The sequence below is a fragment of the Pithys albifrons genome, chromosome 1 (assembly GCF_047495875.1).
Source record: "Pithys albifrons albifrons isolate INPA30051 chromosome 1, PitAlb_v1, whole genome shotgun sequence".
NCBI classification, from domain to species: Eukaryota; Metazoa; Chordata; class Aves; order Passeriformes; family Thamnophilidae; genus Pithys; species Pithys albifrons.
In genome coordinates, this window is record NC_092458.1 from 8,002,342 (window position 1) to 8,019,195 (window position 16,854).

The window sequence follows — 16,854 nt, forward strand, 5'->3', positions numbered from 1 at the left end:
GACCTCTAAGATCATCAAGTCCAACCATCAAATTTATTGAACTCTAAATTGCTGTCTGAAAATCTACTTTTTCCTAATAATTTAAACATTACACCAGCTTAAATTCGTAGCCTCTGATGTCTTTCTATTGACTGTGATAAAATTGATGAAGCATCAAACTTTAAGAGTCAAATGTTTGTACCACAGAAAAAGTGATGAATAAAATGTCCATCTCATTTGGTATTAACTAATGATAATAGCAGAGAAAACAACATTTGTTTTTCTGTTAATGGAGGCCAATCTGTCTACTTAAGCAAGGAAAGTTGTGCTGCCATGTTGTTTTCATGAACAAGTGTAGGAGTTTTGCCTGGGATGCAAATATCTTTCCAGTCCTTTATTTTGATATTATACGACAGAGCCATCTGTTTACAGTATCCTTGATTTAGGATCAGTGTTAATTCTTAGCAGTGTAGGTAGTATTAAAAACATGGAAAAAGCTTCCTGTAATTAAATAAAGATGTGTTCTATTAGATGAGAGCATACATGGTCGTTATCATCATTGTTTGAATTCTATTGCTAGAACAGTTTTAGCTTCATGCTGTCATAAGTAGCCACAGTAGGATCCTCAGCAATGGATAATATATTTGCTGCCTAGTGATTGAATTCTGTGATATTTGAACAGCATATTTATATGCTGATTCTGTTTCTATTTGGATTAAAAAATAAAAAAGGAAAAATTCAGATCACTTGCATGTAAGCATGTGGAAACTGTTGCAGAAAATTATTCAGAATTAATTAGTCAAAGCCAGCATGTTTCTGAATGCGGTCTTGAAAAATGTCATAGTAAGTCCTCTCGAGAAGTGAAACCTGGTGTGTCAAATATTTCTAAAAGGTATTTACATTTAAAACATTGCAATAATTGTAAATATGTGTGTCAATATTGGATTTACATTCAACTTTTTTTACTCAGGAATTGTTTTTCTTTTTCCTCAAAGAAACTACAACAGGTGAAACCATTGTATGCAACGTAACACGTGTCTGTAATTATTCAGGTTAGTGGTTTTCCTCTTTTTCTTACAGAAGACGTGTCCAACTATTTTATATTCTGAGTAACAATGCAACTTTTAGTTGCCATGTAAAAGCTCGATCTGTAATAAATTTTCTTGTGAATTTACAGAGATTTTGTATAGTTTCTAAAATTACAAAATGTGAGGTTTTTTCTTTTAAAGCAATGTGTTGTCTTTTTGGTTTCTTATCAAAGGACACACAATTGCAGATAAGAATTACAAACCTAAGAAAGCAAGAAACCAGTATACTATGGTAGATGCTCATGTCTGCCACGTTGAGCCTAACTCTGTCAGGAATAGAATTTGAAAAACTGTTTAGGGGAATTATTTTAAGAGCTTACTTTTATTTTAAAAGTGTAATGTGACAGAACAGACAAAGGAAAATGGAAATGGCAGTGATGTTCCCTTTATGGGTATTAACAAAAACATCATAAAAGATGAGACATACCTGAGAAAATGAAGTCACTTCTGCCAAGTAGCCATAAATTGAGTACTTCATAGATTAGAACCCCCTTCCTATAAATTTTCCCTAGTGTTTGACACAGTAAACTACTAGATGATTTGGGTGATGTCATATATGCAAAAAAGTTACTGGAAGGAATTTAGAGACAACCAGAAAATTTAAATATACAGAAAATAAATAGCTATTGAAATAGTAAGTGGAGAAATGCAAAACTAGAAAAGGTAGTTCTTATTTTCCTTGTATCATAACACAAGACAGTAAATTTTTGAATTCTCAAATAATTTTACATCATGTGTTGTAGCACTGATTTTCTTAACTTTTTTGCATTTGGTTTTAGTGTTCTATGTGGGCAAGGTAAAGCTGAAGGCAAGCGAAGAAAGTAACACATCGCTAAGTGTAGAAATAGTAAGTATTTCTTTTAAAACTTTGTTGTACAGAAGGTTGAAATGAGTTTCTTTGTCTACACTTCAAATACTGATACCTTAATATGATTCTTACCATGTTTGCAGTGGCAACAGTTTGGGCATAATTAAAGTTAGATTGCATCCTGGACATAATGCAGGTTAAGACTTTCATAAATAGTTCTATGCTTTTTGCATATTTTTTGACAATGCTTTTGCATAACCTTGCTATATTTTTTGGCATATGATTAATCAGTTATTAATTTTGGAGTAGGCCTGTGTGACAAGAGTGTGTCCATTTATGCAACACCATAGAGGTTTAGGAAGCCAGTATCATGGAAAGCAAGGACCAGAGACATGATTCAGTATAGTTTAATTGTTACAGATAGAAAACTGAAGGGAAGGAAGAAAAAAAAGACATCAGCTTGTAAAGGACTGGTGTCTTTATCCTACACATCCCCATCTTCACTCAGTGTGAGATTTCACATGCCATTCTTTGCATGGGAGTAAGCAGGAACATCACCACAGGACACTGGAGCACTGAGTTTGGGCAGGGCACAGTCCTGGCAGAGGGCACCTCTCCACTGTGTGTGTTTCAGTGGGGATAATGCCCACTGAAACTGTCCTGGTGTATTAACATGATGCCTACAGCTACGAGAAAACTGGTTTGTGTCTCTCAAAGCTCTTTTATTTTTCAGAAGACTATTTTTTAGGTGAAGTCAATACCATATATGTTAGATGATGTTTTTCCTCGTGGTTCTTGCTGCTTGCATGAAATGTAAAAATAACAACTAATGGTGGTAACCAGAAGAGCTTAAGAATGCAGATCTGTAAAGGGCCTTTAGACAAACCTTAGTGTATCCCCAGGCCCTCGTGCTACATCATACTATTTAGCTCAGTTCTACCATGTCTTTCACCTCAGTTCCTGACTTTTTCCTCCCAGTATTCTGCCCTTTGTTACTTAGGTCTATTATGGAGCTTGTCCCATCGTTGCACTTGAAGTTAGGAAACTAATTCAGTGTCTGCTCTAAGCTGTCTTTGTTGCAAATTAAGCCAAATTCCTCTTTTTCCAACATGAAATGTGGTTAGGTCATGATCGTATTGCCCATTTCTTTAAAAAAATCAGATTTTATTTTTTGCTTTATACTAGATCAACAATTCTTTCCCTAATTTGTGACAACAATGTCATGGTAAATATTTGTTGCAGTGTATTCCTGAGGAAACACACTTCTTATGTTTGTAATTTCAACTTATTAAAATGTGTGAAATTAACATTTTTCTTTTAAGGCTAAAAATTACTGGGTGCACTTACCCTTGGAATCTTTGTTTCTAACAGATTAATAACATAACCACCAGCAAGCAAGTTACAAAATTAATTGCAATTCCAGCATCTGCCCCACAAGAACTGAGGTACGTAATTTTGAATCAGGACTGAAATCGTTGTTGTATTGGATAAAGATGAAGTGAGATATTCCCTGTGTTGAGCAGACTGTGCTTTTTTTGCAATTTAAGAATTTCAGGAGTTTTAAGTTATTGCATTTTAACATAAAGTTCATATTGGTTAGAATAGTCTTAGTTTTTGTACCACTGGAGTTTCTTTTAAAAAGTGGTACACTTACTGATTTCCTTTTAGTTCCTTCTGGTCCCCTGGGGCTCAACAAGACCTGAAGTCCTTGTTTATATGTTGCTGATCTTAGTAATAGTAATAGGAGTAGTAGTGGTAGTAATAATACTGCTAATAATAATAATACTGATAATAATACTACCTGAGGACATGAGCTGTGGATTGTTGAGAATGCCAGTCTGGCTGCTGCTCTTCATGAATAAATGCTTTGTACAGTTTCAGGATTTGGTCTGTCTGGTAGGAAATTACAAAGAGAACTTCCATTGCTGCATATTGTCCAATTAATATTCTTGAAGTCATATCTGCGTTTTTATTTTGGTGTAGCTTTTTCTTTCACAGTCTTTGTAAAGAGGAATTTGAATGAGTGAATATTTACTACTATTTCCAAAACTCACACTGAAAATCAAAAATATGTAATTGGCCAACAGATCTTGTTTGTAGAAGAAATCCATATTTCTTACTCATGCCATTTCTGTGGCTGTGAGTATAGATTTGGAATTCTGTTCCAAATGCTTGCTTGGAACAAGCAAAAGGCAACAATAAGATTTATCTTTTGCTCTTTTACATATCTTTTATAATGGGCACATGTTAAAATGTGGTGACAGAGGTTTAGTTTGTGTAGTGACTAATAAAAGTCAACTTTTAAAATGTTTAATGCTTTGAAAGGTGGTTTTACAGTATTAGAACTGACATGACTTTGAAAAATCACTGATCAACTGGAAAAATACCCTTTTTCTATTGTTTTTTTTATTATATTGTTGTAATTGTTTTTAGAAACATAACTAACAATCCTCCCTAATGGTGACATTTTATTTTAAAGCATGTCAGAGTTCAACAAAACCTTGCAAGCAGTAAGTGAGGTAAGATTACTGATTGTTGTTACTGCTTGGAAAGCTTTTTTCCAACTTACTTCTGATGAAGCATCACTCCTGATTTCTCCCAATAAAACAATCTTTATCTGTTTTCATTTCTCATTACAGTCCTCTGTTATGGAATGCAGTGCAGAAAACCAGAGGTTTGTTACTAAATTTTTAAAGATCAAATATTTAAAAGCTTATATATTGTGTTGTGACATATGAAGTATACATGGCTCTGCCACAGAAGAAAAAACAAACTTTCTAGGAATTCAAGCTGAAGAAACATGTATTTCATTATTCTCCTAGCATTAGTGATTGTTAAAAAACTTTTTGGAGTTTTTTTGGGTTTTATAACCAAACTGTATTACTTTTCATTAATCTTCTGCTGAAGCATAGGCTTGTCTGCCATATTTCCTCTGCATCTTAGTATTAACTGGGAGCACCTTCCAGAACTTGTGAATATATTGCCATCTTTAGGACAGATTTGCTTGAGACATCCCAAGCTGCTGTTCTTCAGCTTGGGGAACCCACCATCCTCAGGGCAGGGGAAGCCTGAGAAGGTCACCAGTTCAGAGTCTGGAAGCCATGGGTTATCAGAATGGCAAGGCTGCTCCACAGTCTTCCATGGTCCTGGAAACTGTGAAGCATAGATAATGTCTGTGAGTTTATTTGCTACTCACCACTAAATTGCTGGTCCTTTAAAATAAGGAGCTTGAAAACGCTATATTCTAAAAAAAAAAAAAGTGAAACTTCATTTTGCCAAATACTTGAATCAGGTGTTCATCTTCCTGGATCAGGATGAAAGAAAAGTCCAAAATGCTCATGTAGTAATAACAGGTCAGATCACACCTCTGTGTCGTATACTGGCAGTCACTAAGGTAGTCTTTTAATTCTTAGGAGCTGGAAAGAAGCTTCATTTCATCTTTCATGTCATGCCTTTTTATCCACCAATGTGGTTGTGTTTGCTGAGAATTTTTACTGTAGGTTTACGAGTTTAGGCAGAGTTTCAAGTCATCAAACTGTAATTGGAAAGGTGCTTTAAAGGGTCATTTAAGTTCCCCCTAAAGAATGAGAATGCTGGCTTTTCTCAGCTGAGGGAGATTTCATATACACTGACACGGCCACCAAGGCCACTTGCTAGCTCCTCTCTGGACTTTCTTTACACTAACTGAGGAGACTGCATTATTGTCTTTACAAAATTACCAACTCTTTAACAGCTAACATTGATTAGGGAGGACCCCATTTTTAAGAATCATCAGTGTCTGTAGAGATAAGGGATAATAAGCTGACAGAAACTGATACATTACTCTTCTAAATAGGCTGCCATAGTGGTTTATGTGCGTTACAAATATGCTCAAATCTGACAGAGCCAAGGAAAAATGTGCTTTCACACTGAGCATTTGTGCTAATGTGCTTTCACTGACATTTGATGTGTTGCAAAGATGAGGCAGCTCTGTTTCTTGAGTCTAAAGCTTTTCCTTCTCGTTATAGTATACACTGCAAGTTCATAATGAAGCTGGCTGAGAGGGAGAATATAAGCAGTTTAACAAACAAAGCAAAAATAAGCCAACTTGGTAAGTCATGCTTTAAACACAGTCTCATCACAATTTTATGCTGTTGCATGTGACCTCCAAGTAGCTAAAAGAAAAGATTGTTACTTATTTTTAGATAAAAATATTTTTGTTATTAAACAATATAAATACATAAAGTTCAGCCTTCTGATTTTTGAGGGGGTGTGTGATAGAAATATATTTTTAAAAAATTTGGTATGAAATTACTGGCTACTTTAACAAAATACACTTTGAATGGATTAAGTGTAAAATTAGCTGAGAACATAAATGTGTTACTCAAACGAAAATCTGAATTGAAAGGTTTGTTATGTTGCCAAGCATTCTTAGTGATATTGTGATAGTATAGAGTAGGGGTTCATACCATTTATCTCTGTCTCAAAAGCTGTAGGTTTGCATTTTGGTTTATTTACAATAACAAAAAGAGAAATCTGAACATGTCAGGTATTGGTAAAGATTTCTTTTGTTGAGCAAAGGTAATTTCAGATAAAAGTTCAAAATAAATTATGCAGTATATACTGTTGTTTACGAGTATAATACACATGGCTAAATATTCTGCTTAGCAGTATTAGCAATTGTTTTACTTCAGGATAAAGTAGGGTAATGCTTCTTTGTCACATCAGATCGGTGCTGCTGTTCATCACCAAAGTATTGTTCCCTGACTGCTGAAGAATTACAAATGTAGTAAGTATAAATACAAAATTTGACTTGCTTATTTCCTAAATTTCCTGGTACATTACTAGAGTCAACTTCCACGCTGCAGTGTAATAGCCAGGAAAGACTCCACAAGGAAAAGCTGACAGGCATTTTCCTATATAGCTCCCTCCCTATTCCTCCCTCTTTCCCTCCCCTCACTTCTTTTCCTTTCTTTTTTTTCTTTTTTTTTTTCCTGATGCCTCTACCTTTTGTGTTCAACATCAGATCACCTCAAGAACAGGCAGCAAAGGCTGTAGTAGTATTTATGGACTTGCTAGTCAACAACTACAGCAAAGTAGAATATAAGAACCCTCAAAATGGTAGAGCATGAAGCATCCAATCTGATTGATTTTAAAATGCACATTATTATTAGGATGTCTGTATCATTCATATATATTCCTCAATATATATTATAATTCATTTTCTTTAAAATAGAAGCAATATAATACTTAACATGCATTTTTGTATCTTTTTTTCTTTTACAGTACCATACAAGTGCCACCCCATTCTATATGGATTCCTTTCCATCATTCTCTTTCTCTCCCTAAAAAGACTTCCCCCAAATCTAATACCTTTATTTCCCCCACTTTGCTTTCTGCTAAACAAAGCCCCACAATTAGGCCACTGATCACACCACTCACAGAAATTTCTTTTTCTGGAACTTTCTTCACGTCTCCCACTACAGACACTCTCGCTGAAACTTCTGTGTCTTCCACCAGTGTTACCACTGCACATTCCTCTTCTGAGTCTCTTGATCAATCTACTGTGCCAACTTTTTCTTCTGTAGCTTCTCACAAATCCATTGCTAGTTCCACACCTGCAACAAAATCTGTCACTAATGCTGCTTTCTCAGTTAAAACTGATGCTGCACACCTTAACAAGCCTTTTACAATACTTTCTCCTTCTGTAGCTTTCACTAAACAGTCTACACTTTCCTCTTCTAAGCTTCCCCACAAACTTCCAAAGGTAAATCATCACTTTGAGGCTATCACACAATCTGTTGCACAAATTCCTCCTGCTACAAGCCCATCTGTATCTGGTAACAAAAATATTAGTTCAGTACCTATTGTTCCCCTTACTCCTTTCACAATACCTTTGACCCCTACTGTTAGTCCTGTCAACCATTCTGTCTCAGCCTCACGTCCTCATTCTACTGCTGATGGCCATGGGAGCGCAGGTAAATATGACAAGTAAATTATTTTTTTTTATTTCAACGCCTTGTACTGGATTTGCTTTTAAACTTTATTAAACAAGGTTATATATATGAGAGGTGACCTTGCACTTACCATGAATACTTTGGATGGGAGTGTTGATCTGCTGGAGGGTAGGAAGGCTCTGCAGAGGGATCTGGGCAGGCTGGATCGATGGGTCAAAGCCAGTTGTATGAGGTTCAACAGAGCCATGTGCTTGGTCCTGCACTTGGGTCCCAACAGCCCCATGCAGCACTCCAGGCGTAGAGAAGAGTGGCTGGAAAGCAGCCCAGCAGAAAAGGACCAGGGAGTGTTGGTTGACAGCAACTGAACATGAGCCAGTATGAGCCCAGGTGGCCAAGAATCACAGAATCAGAGACTATTCTGAGTTTGAAGGGACCCACAAGGATCATCGAGTCCAACTCTTAAGTCAGTGGCCCATACATGGAATTGAACCCATGACCTTGGCATTATTACAACCAAGTTTTAACCAACTGAGCTAAGGCCTGTGGCATCCTGGCTTGTGTCAAAAATAGCATGGGAGCCAGGGAAGTTACTGTCCCTCTGTACTCGGCACTGGTGAGGCTGCACCTGAAATCCCATGTTCAGTTTTGGACCCGTCACTTCAAGAAAGACACTGAGCTGCTGGAGTGTGTCCAGAGAAGGGAGGCAAAGCTGTTGAGGGGTCTGGAGCACCAGGGTGCACCAGGGCGGGTTCATGTTGGACATCAGGAAGAATTTCTTCACAGGAAGGGTCTTTAACCATTGGAACAGGCTGCCCAGGGGTGTGGGGGAGTCACCATCCCTGAAGATGTTCAAGAAATGACTGGATGTGGCACTTAGTGCTATGGTGTCATTGGCAGGGTGATGATTGGTCAAAGGTTGGACTTGATGATCTTGAAGGTCTTTTCCAGCCTAAACGATTCTGTGATTCTGTTCAATGTGAAAAACCTGGGACAACTCTCATGAGGTGTACACTTACTTTAAAACACATTCTGATGCCTCTGGCCATGGTGGTTGGTACCTCACCCTACAAATGGGTTTGCAAATGTCATAGATAGGTACTGTGCTAAGTTCCCAACAGAAAAATTTCTTTTTGGCAGAAAAAAATTAAGTCAGAGAGCAAGGTAGCTATCCCTTTTAAACTAAGCTAGTATTAAAATATTGCAAATTAGTTTTGGATCATCCTTAAAATACTGCTATTGATTAGAAATATTCTTAATGACTATTTTCTTATTAAGATTGTACACGTCTTTACAAACTTCCTTTGAAATTTCTTATATCTTGATTTTAATCTACTTTCAGGTATCCAGTAGCTAAATATCAATAAGGATATGTTATTTAATATCACTAATGATCTGATGTAAGGAACTTTGTAATCAATAAAATGTGAAATTAATGCTGACAATTTGAAACCTTACTTTATGTTTTCATGAGGTTTAAATTATTGCTCTCTGCAAAGTATCTGATAGGAAGAAAAAGGGAGTCTGTCTCACATAACTCGTTGAGAGACCTTACAACTTGTGATACGGTTTGTTAGTCATGAAACATGCTGAGTTGGAGGGGACCCACAAGGATCATCGAGTCCAGCTCCTGGCACTGCACAGGACCATTCCCAGGGGTCACACCATGTGCCTGAGAGTGTTGTCCAAATGCTTGTTGAACTCTGTCAGACTTGGTGCTGTGACCACTTCCCTGGAGAGCCTGTTCAGTGCCCAACCACGCTCTGGGTGAAAAACCTTTTACTAATATTCAGCCCAAAGCTCCCCTGACACAACTTCAGGCTGTTCTCTCAGGTCCTGTCACTGGTCATCAGAGTGAAGAGACCAGTGCCTGCCCCTCCTCTTCCCCTCACAAGGAAGTTGTAACTGCAATAAGATCTCTCCTCAGCCTCCTCTTCTCCAGGCTGAGAACTCCTTTATTTTTCTGCTTCTCAAAGCTTACTTGGTTTGCTGAACACAAGATTTAACTAAATGCACAACTTTTCTTTTGTCACAGGAAAAACACTTTCACCTCCCAGAAACACAACTCCTGTACACACCACCATCAGTATCAGCACAGCTGAGCAAATTGTGTCCAAAATAGAAAGTGATTTAGCAGCTGGAAAAGTAAAGCCGCAAGATGTAGAAAGGATGGTAAATGAGGTTAGCAGTGTCCTGACTGCTTCTGAGCTGTTACCACCCCGAATTTCTAACAGGTAGGTCACTTTGGCAATAGATTAAAGAAGTGTTGTGTTAACTGTCTTGGTAAATTGGCTTCAGCGAGTTTCATTTTTTCATAATCCAAAAGCATATTTCTAGTTCTTTAGTGTATTTATACAAAATGGAAGGACTATCATTCTAAGGTTGCCAGCTCCACTGTAATGTATTGCCATGGAAAACAGTGTAGGTTTTTTTGTGTTGACTCCACAATAAGTTAGCAGAGTCAGCTGTATTTTCCATTACACTTGGATTGTTGCTCCATAACCACACCTTGCCTGAGAATTGTGGGTATACATGCTTGGTAATACTGAGTTACTTTTTCTTAACAGAATTATAAAACTGGTGGATAATATTGGCTTAAAACTGAACTTTTCAACACCTTCTGCTGCATTTGTCTCCCCTTCCTTGGCTCTGGCCGTTGTGAAGACCAACAGCATCCGCTCCAATGAAATGTCTTTTGCTGTCCAGGACCCAGCTGATCTCCAGGTTAAACATCAATAATTCTAAATACTTAAAAATTGTCAAATATTTATTTTTACGTATTTATGGGTTTATACTTATAAGAAGGAGAGTTTGTTCTGTGTTTGTCACAGTTTCAGGATTTTTTGTTTGCGTTTGTTTCAGAGAAAAAAGACTTGATTTTTTGAGCTCTCCATAGTTTTTCCTTCCTATTGTGTAAACAGGTGTAAGAGAGCAACCGACTTAGCAGGAAGTGGCAGGACTAATAAGCTGTTAGAGAGGGTGCAGCCAGAACACCAGAGTGGACAGAGTACTTGGCAGACTAACTTTGCCTCAAAACCCTAGAGTCATGAGTCATTTATTCAGCCACCATGACAGTACCCAAATTTGCCAAGGAGTGTTGCCCAGTGGCTTACCTGTTAGAAGGAGATTAATTGTGGAGGGTTCCAGGAAAGAACTGTCATTTACATTGCTTGGACAATGATCTTCACACATTTGTCACTTATTACTGGTTCATCTCTCCAAGAAGGAAGCGCTTAGAAAGTTTGGATCCACGTCGTCTCATTCAAAACCTCCTTCCTGGTTGAGGAAAGAATAATTTGGACAATACCAGCCTTAGAGGCTTAAGCAAGGAGAGATGGAAGGTTTTGAAAATATTGGCACATCCTGCCTTCTCAGACACAAAAATAGCTTAATGTAGCATGAGCCATAAGTAGTACTGGAATTTTTCTGTAATACCAAAAGTGGTATAACGTGTGAGTTCTATTTCTTAGCATGAGTCCATGAGTGTGAGGTGACTAAGAGGTGGTAGTGCTGAAATACAGCAATAAATAGTTGCTAAGTAAGGATTTTTTTAATTATTTCATGGCACTGGCAATGACATACAGAAACTTTTCACTAAGTATCATCTATATCAAACTAGAGCAACGGGAATGATTTCATGGAATTGATTGAGAATTTCTTTGGTGGCTGTCTAAGCTAGTGATCTCCAAAGTGGTGTTTGAGTACCCTAGGGTGTGTACATGACAGTCCATTGCAGTGTGGGAAGAAAATGTTACTTATATGAATAATAAAAAAATGTATTTTAAAAATAATATTTAATCTCCTTTTAAAATTTTTTGTTTTTATATTTTATAACTTGTTAATATGTTGGTACAGTAGTACATACATATAAATAGGTATATATTGGGTTCATGCTGAAAAATTTTAGGGGATGCATGATCAAAAGCATTTGGAGTTCACTGGTCTAAACAGAAGAGTTAAATCATGTTGTTGGGGCACTGTGGGGAGTTCACACTGTTACTGTTCTTACAGCCATTCTTTGAATACTCAGGTAATTTCTTTCTTCAGTTCTATTAATGTTTCAGATCTCTCAGGAACTCTGAGGTGGTGATATTTGTATGTAAAGTGACTAAAGTGCGACAAGAGAATGCTGAGAGATTTTGTACTAAACAAAGCTCTCCAGCCTCTAAGTACAGCTGCACAACAGGGAAAAAGTTCAGATCTTTCTTCTGTTCAGTGTTAGATCACAAGGCTCATGAGATACCTGACTTGTAGCTTATCCAGTTTGTCATTTTTGCCAGATGATCCAAAAGTTAATGTTCTTAGATTCTGCTTAACCTGCTGTACTTAAAAACTTAATGACAAATAATGGCTATTTACACTTTTTCTGAATTCTAATGTACCTCCCCTGGGCTATAAAAACTCTTTGCCTTTGCAGGCTTCAATGCTGTGGAATGTTGGTCTCCCTACACAGTTACATAGACCTACCTGTGTTGTTGCTCTTCACCTTTTTCAAATCAATATTATCTACTACAGTGGTGTGTTCTGTCCCTGTAAGCAAGTGGGTAAAGCCAGATCATTTTCAGTAGCAGGCAGTCCTGAAATGGGATGCCTCCTTTTCAGTCCTGTAGATGCTATTTATGCATTGGAGCAGGAGAGGAATGAGAGCACCAGTGAGTTTGTGACAGTGGTTAGAGGGATACATATCTCAAGTTTTAAACTGAAGATAAGTCATAATTTATTTCTTTGGAGACTGAAATGAAGCATAATCCTGGCATTTATTTTTCAGGTCTCTCTAGGAGTACAGGCAATTAGTGACTTAAATAATCTTGGATCAATTACACTCCCTCCATCACTGCTGACAAATCTCCGCACTGAAGAGCTGAACTTGGCTTCTAGAATTATATTCAACTTCTTTAAAAAGACCAATGTCTTCCAGGTATTTTTTTGGTCCTCTGTTCCTACGAGTTTCAAACTCAAGCCTAGAGCAAAATAGAGTATAAATAGACTTTTTCCCCACAAAACACATTTTAAAAATTCTGATTTAAAACTAATCGTTTTTTGTCCAGTACTTACTCTGCATAGTAACTGAGCTTGTGGGATGCTGTATTCTAGTATTGTTTCCTCTAAGACTTTAAAATCTGGTTCCTTTTTTTGTCATTCCAGGATCCATCCTTGAAGAATGCATCTTTAATCAGCAATGTTATATCATCGAGTGTTGCTAATATCACAATGCGCAATTTAAAGGCAAATGTTACTGTCACTTTACAGAATATCAAGCCTAATCAGGTATAATTTACATTTTGGCAGACTTAAAATGCAATTTTGTTGCCTCCACTGCAGTTGTAGAGGAAATACAGTACAAAGAGTATATATCAGTTGGTTCTACTTTGTTAGTGTGGACATTTCATCTTCATCTGGACAGTCAAAATCCCTCATCTTTTCATATTTACCACCACTAATAAATTTTGGTTCTCAAATGATTTCAAGTTAATTTTGCTCTACCACTTAACCATGCAGCCTTTATCTTTATTAATTACCCTTCTGTTTTACTGTTACAAAAAATAAAAACTCTTTGATGGAAAGCTGTGGGTTTCTGTGGAAGATGCTGCAGTCATGACATTTGTAGGTGCTGCATGGCCTGAAAGTAACATAAGTCTTTTTCCTTAGGGGAACTGACACACAGGATTGTGTCATCTGGAAGTCTTAGGACTCGTATACACCAGCTCTTTCTCAAATGAACATCAAGGATTAAAGTCTTCTATCCCGTATCTTAACAGAGTTTAAAATACTAAGTTATTATAAACTGAGAAATGTAGGGATTCCACTAATGTACCTAAAGCTTTTTTCAGGAGCTGGCTTCAGGTGCAGTCTTTACTTGTATTGACATAATACTGAGTTTTGAGATAAAACTGTAGAATTATTAGTATTCAGAGCAGTGTAATGAAATGCTGCTGCTGCTTTTAGAATTTGTATGTGTAAGGAGGAAATCTGTGTGTAAACATTTAATAACATGGTAATAGAAAGTGATCAAGCTTTTGAAAATGAAAATGTTTTTCCTTTTATGTCCTCAATCCTTGTAAAATCAAGAAGGATGAGAAATCCCAAGAATTTGTATAATGTGGGAAGACAATGAAAGAGCATTGGAGAAATGTTCTGCCAGGCACAGAATCTTTGCATAAGCATGAGAGCTAGCTCCTGTATGGTGACTTCAAATTTGTTCAGCATATTTTTGCATGTGGTTTGAAATACTAATCCATTCTATGCACCTGAAATAATTTTGTGTCCATGTAAAGCAGCCATGTTTGCTATATACAGTATTTATTCTTGCCTGCGTTTTGTAGGTAATTCATAAATCATTTGGTTCTAAACTCATAGTTTAGTAATTTTTTTTTCCTTTTTACCTCCTAAACAGGATAATTCAACAGTTAGATGTGTTTTTTGGGACTTTAATAAAAATGGTAAGTAATTTATATCACCCAAGATACCATGTTGTTTTAGCTGCATTAACCCATGTTAATATAAATAAAGCCTTTTATGAATAACACATCTGCTTTCTTTAACAGGTGGACATGGAGGATGGTCTAATGAAGGATGCATAGTTAAAGAAAGTAGAATAAATGAAACAGTCTGTTCATGCAACCACCTCACCAGTTTTGCAGTTTTGTTGGTAATTGTTTTAAAAATTACTCAATCTCATCCTGGTTCAGGAACACATTTAAGCAACTGTTGTCTTAAGCAAATGAGGACCCAATAAGCACATACCTGTGAAATAATACTCAGGTTCTGTTCACTTCAGTGTTAGTAGTTATAGACATTCAGTTAGTCACATGCTTCAGCTATTGGTTGAATGGGAATCCAGGAGTTCCACTGGAGTAAAAAAATTCCTTAAGTGCTGCAGTTTTTGCATTTAGGCAGTTTTTTATGTTCTAGGAAATAAAATTTAGGAGAAATCACATTTCAGCCAAGTTTTTAATCAAATGGGTGTTCACAATTAGAATGATAGAATTGTAGAATAGTAAGTTGGAAGGGACCCATATGGATCGTGGAGTCCAACTCCATTCTCTTTGCAGGACTAGACTGGCTTTTTGTTTTTCAGTTACCCTTTTATAAGATCCATGATCAAAAGAATGTTTGCCTTTTTCTTCTTTTCTTTTAATTGCATAGGGAAAGGTACATTTGGGGTTTTTTCACCTTTTTTCATTTAATGAACATGTTCTCTGAAATTGACTTCTGTTTCTGTTTTAGAATGTGTATGGAAATATCTCTTTGAATCCCACACAAGAATTGGTGCTGACTTTTGTATCCTACATAGGCTGTGGCCTCTCTGCAATTTTTCTTTCTGTTACTCTTGTGACCTACCTTGCTTTTGAGTAAGTACCCGTTCAGCTGAGCTCCCATTAGTCTTCAACTATGATTGATTGCATTCTTCACTGCAAAGTCCTGTGCAACAGTTATGGATTCTGTCTCCATTAATAATGCACAAATTTGGCCAGTTTCCCAATAAAGTATTGATTCACTCTTCAGGAATGTTAATCTTGTGAACAGGTGAATTGTCATGAGGCTCTATGCAGTCAGAAGTGAAGAAGTAGCACTCAAGTATTTTATAATGGATTTTATCATAATAGAAGTGTGAAGGAGTGTGTTTAAGATACAACATATGGAAAGGAGTGCAGAATTGTAGCATTTTGAATGCATTTTTATTCTTCGTTTATTCTCTCATTATTCTGTCATCAAAGACTTGTCTCTGTCAAAGCTTTAAAAGCCCAGTCAAAAGCCTGATCTAGTTTAACAATAAAGATCAGTCACATTTTGGGTTTTGGAAGCACTGTAACAAGAAGTTCAACATACAATTAAAAAAAAAAAACTATGATACTAAACTCAGACTCCAAGTTATTATTTGTGTTTATGTACCCTTTTCTAAAAAACTGTATTAATACATAGTGTTAATTGGGAAATATTTTGTGAATTATTCTCTCCATGTATAAATGGAATATATGAAGCAATATATATGAATGAAGATATATAGTTATTTTTTTCTTGGCATTTGTGCCAAGAGAGAAAATAAATCAGGGATCGATCCATGGACAATTGATGTCATGTCACTGATCTGCTTTTTTTTTTAGGAAAATCCGGAGAGACTACCCTTCCAAAATACTTATTCAATTGTGTTCTGCATTGCTTCTGCTCAACTTGGTTTTCCTCCTTGACTCATGGATTGCACTGTATGATACACGAGGCCTGTGCATTGCAGTTGCAGTATTTCTTCACTATTTCCTCTTGGTTTCCTTCACCTGGATGGGCCTGGAAGCTTTCCACATGTACCTGGCCCTTGTGAAAGTCTTTAATACCTATGTACAGAGATACATTCTTAAATTTTGTCTTGTTGGTTGGGGTATGTAATTTTTTTTCCTTTTGTATGCTAAATAGTTAATTCCTCTTACCAAGTATTTCAGTGAATGTGACACGTTTCAGCAATTAAAATTAAGCAATCATTAAGTGTTGTGACCTTGCAGTGACCGTGTATTCATTATCAGTGAAGCTGATCCTGTGTGTTCCACCTTACTGAGGCATGGATCACCTCCCCAGCTGCAGAACTGAAGCTTCTGCAGTGCAAACTGATAATGACTTTTCTTTATGCTAGTACAATAGAATGAATTTTTGATGGCCATACTTCCATTTACCAGATAGATGGCGTCACTTGTATTTTGAGAATGAATGCCAATGTGGAGATATAGAATTTCTGGGGTAGCACTGTTGCTAACAAAAAGGAGCAAAATGGATCTGATTCAAGAGAAGATGAAGAGATCCTGGGCCTGCTTATTGTCTCTGGCCACTTGAGTAAACATGAGTCAAGGCACTAAAATGAATGGAATTTTTTTAATTAAAACATATATAAGGAAGAAAATAAGGTATCCTGTAATGGATATTTTAAATCACTTTGATGAGTGATGGCATTTGTTGGCTTATTCAGAAAGTTTGGAGCTAGATGTGGAGAACTCCTCTTGTTTCTTTGCAAGTTGTGCTCCTGAGCAGTTTTAATGCTGCAGTTTTTAGATTCTTTCAG

General features: G+C 36.7%; 1 protein-coding gene across 3 annotated transcripts in view; it reads left to right on the top strand.

Annotated features, from left to right (window-relative positions):
* The window catches only part of ADGRG2 (adhesion G protein-coupled receptor G2), a 59,104-nt gene that overhangs the window by 34,065 nt on the left and 8,185 nt on the right, over positions 1-16,854 (top strand). For all 3 annotated transcript variants that reach the window (XM_071555103.1, XM_071555040.1, XM_071555177.1), the window contains exons 8-23: positions 975-1,031; positions 1,847-1,914; positions 3,247-3,320; positions 4,355-4,394; positions 4,515-4,549; positions 5,883-5,965; positions 6,583-6,643; positions 7,141-7,832; positions 9,844-10,042; positions 10,376-10,532; positions 12,577-12,726; positions 12,954-13,076; positions 14,203-14,248; positions 14,354-14,457; positions 15,036-15,160; positions 15,914-16,182. In XM_071555103.1, the coding sequence (XP_071411204.1) occupies positions 975-1,031; positions 1,847-1,914; positions 3,247-3,320; positions 4,355-4,394; positions 4,515-4,549; positions 5,883-5,965; positions 6,583-6,643; positions 7,141-7,832; positions 9,844-10,042; positions 10,376-10,532; positions 12,577-12,726; positions 12,954-13,076; positions 14,203-14,248; positions 14,354-14,457; positions 15,036-15,160; positions 15,914-16,182 (2,283 nt within the window). The remainder of the gene's footprint in view (positions 1-974; positions 1,032-1,846; positions 1,915-3,246; positions 3,321-4,354; positions 4,395-4,514; positions 4,550-5,882; positions 5,966-6,582; positions 6,644-7,140; positions 7,833-9,843; positions 10,043-10,375; positions 10,533-12,576; positions 12,727-12,953; positions 13,077-14,202; positions 14,249-14,353; positions 14,458-15,035; positions 15,161-15,913; positions 16,183-16,854) is intronic.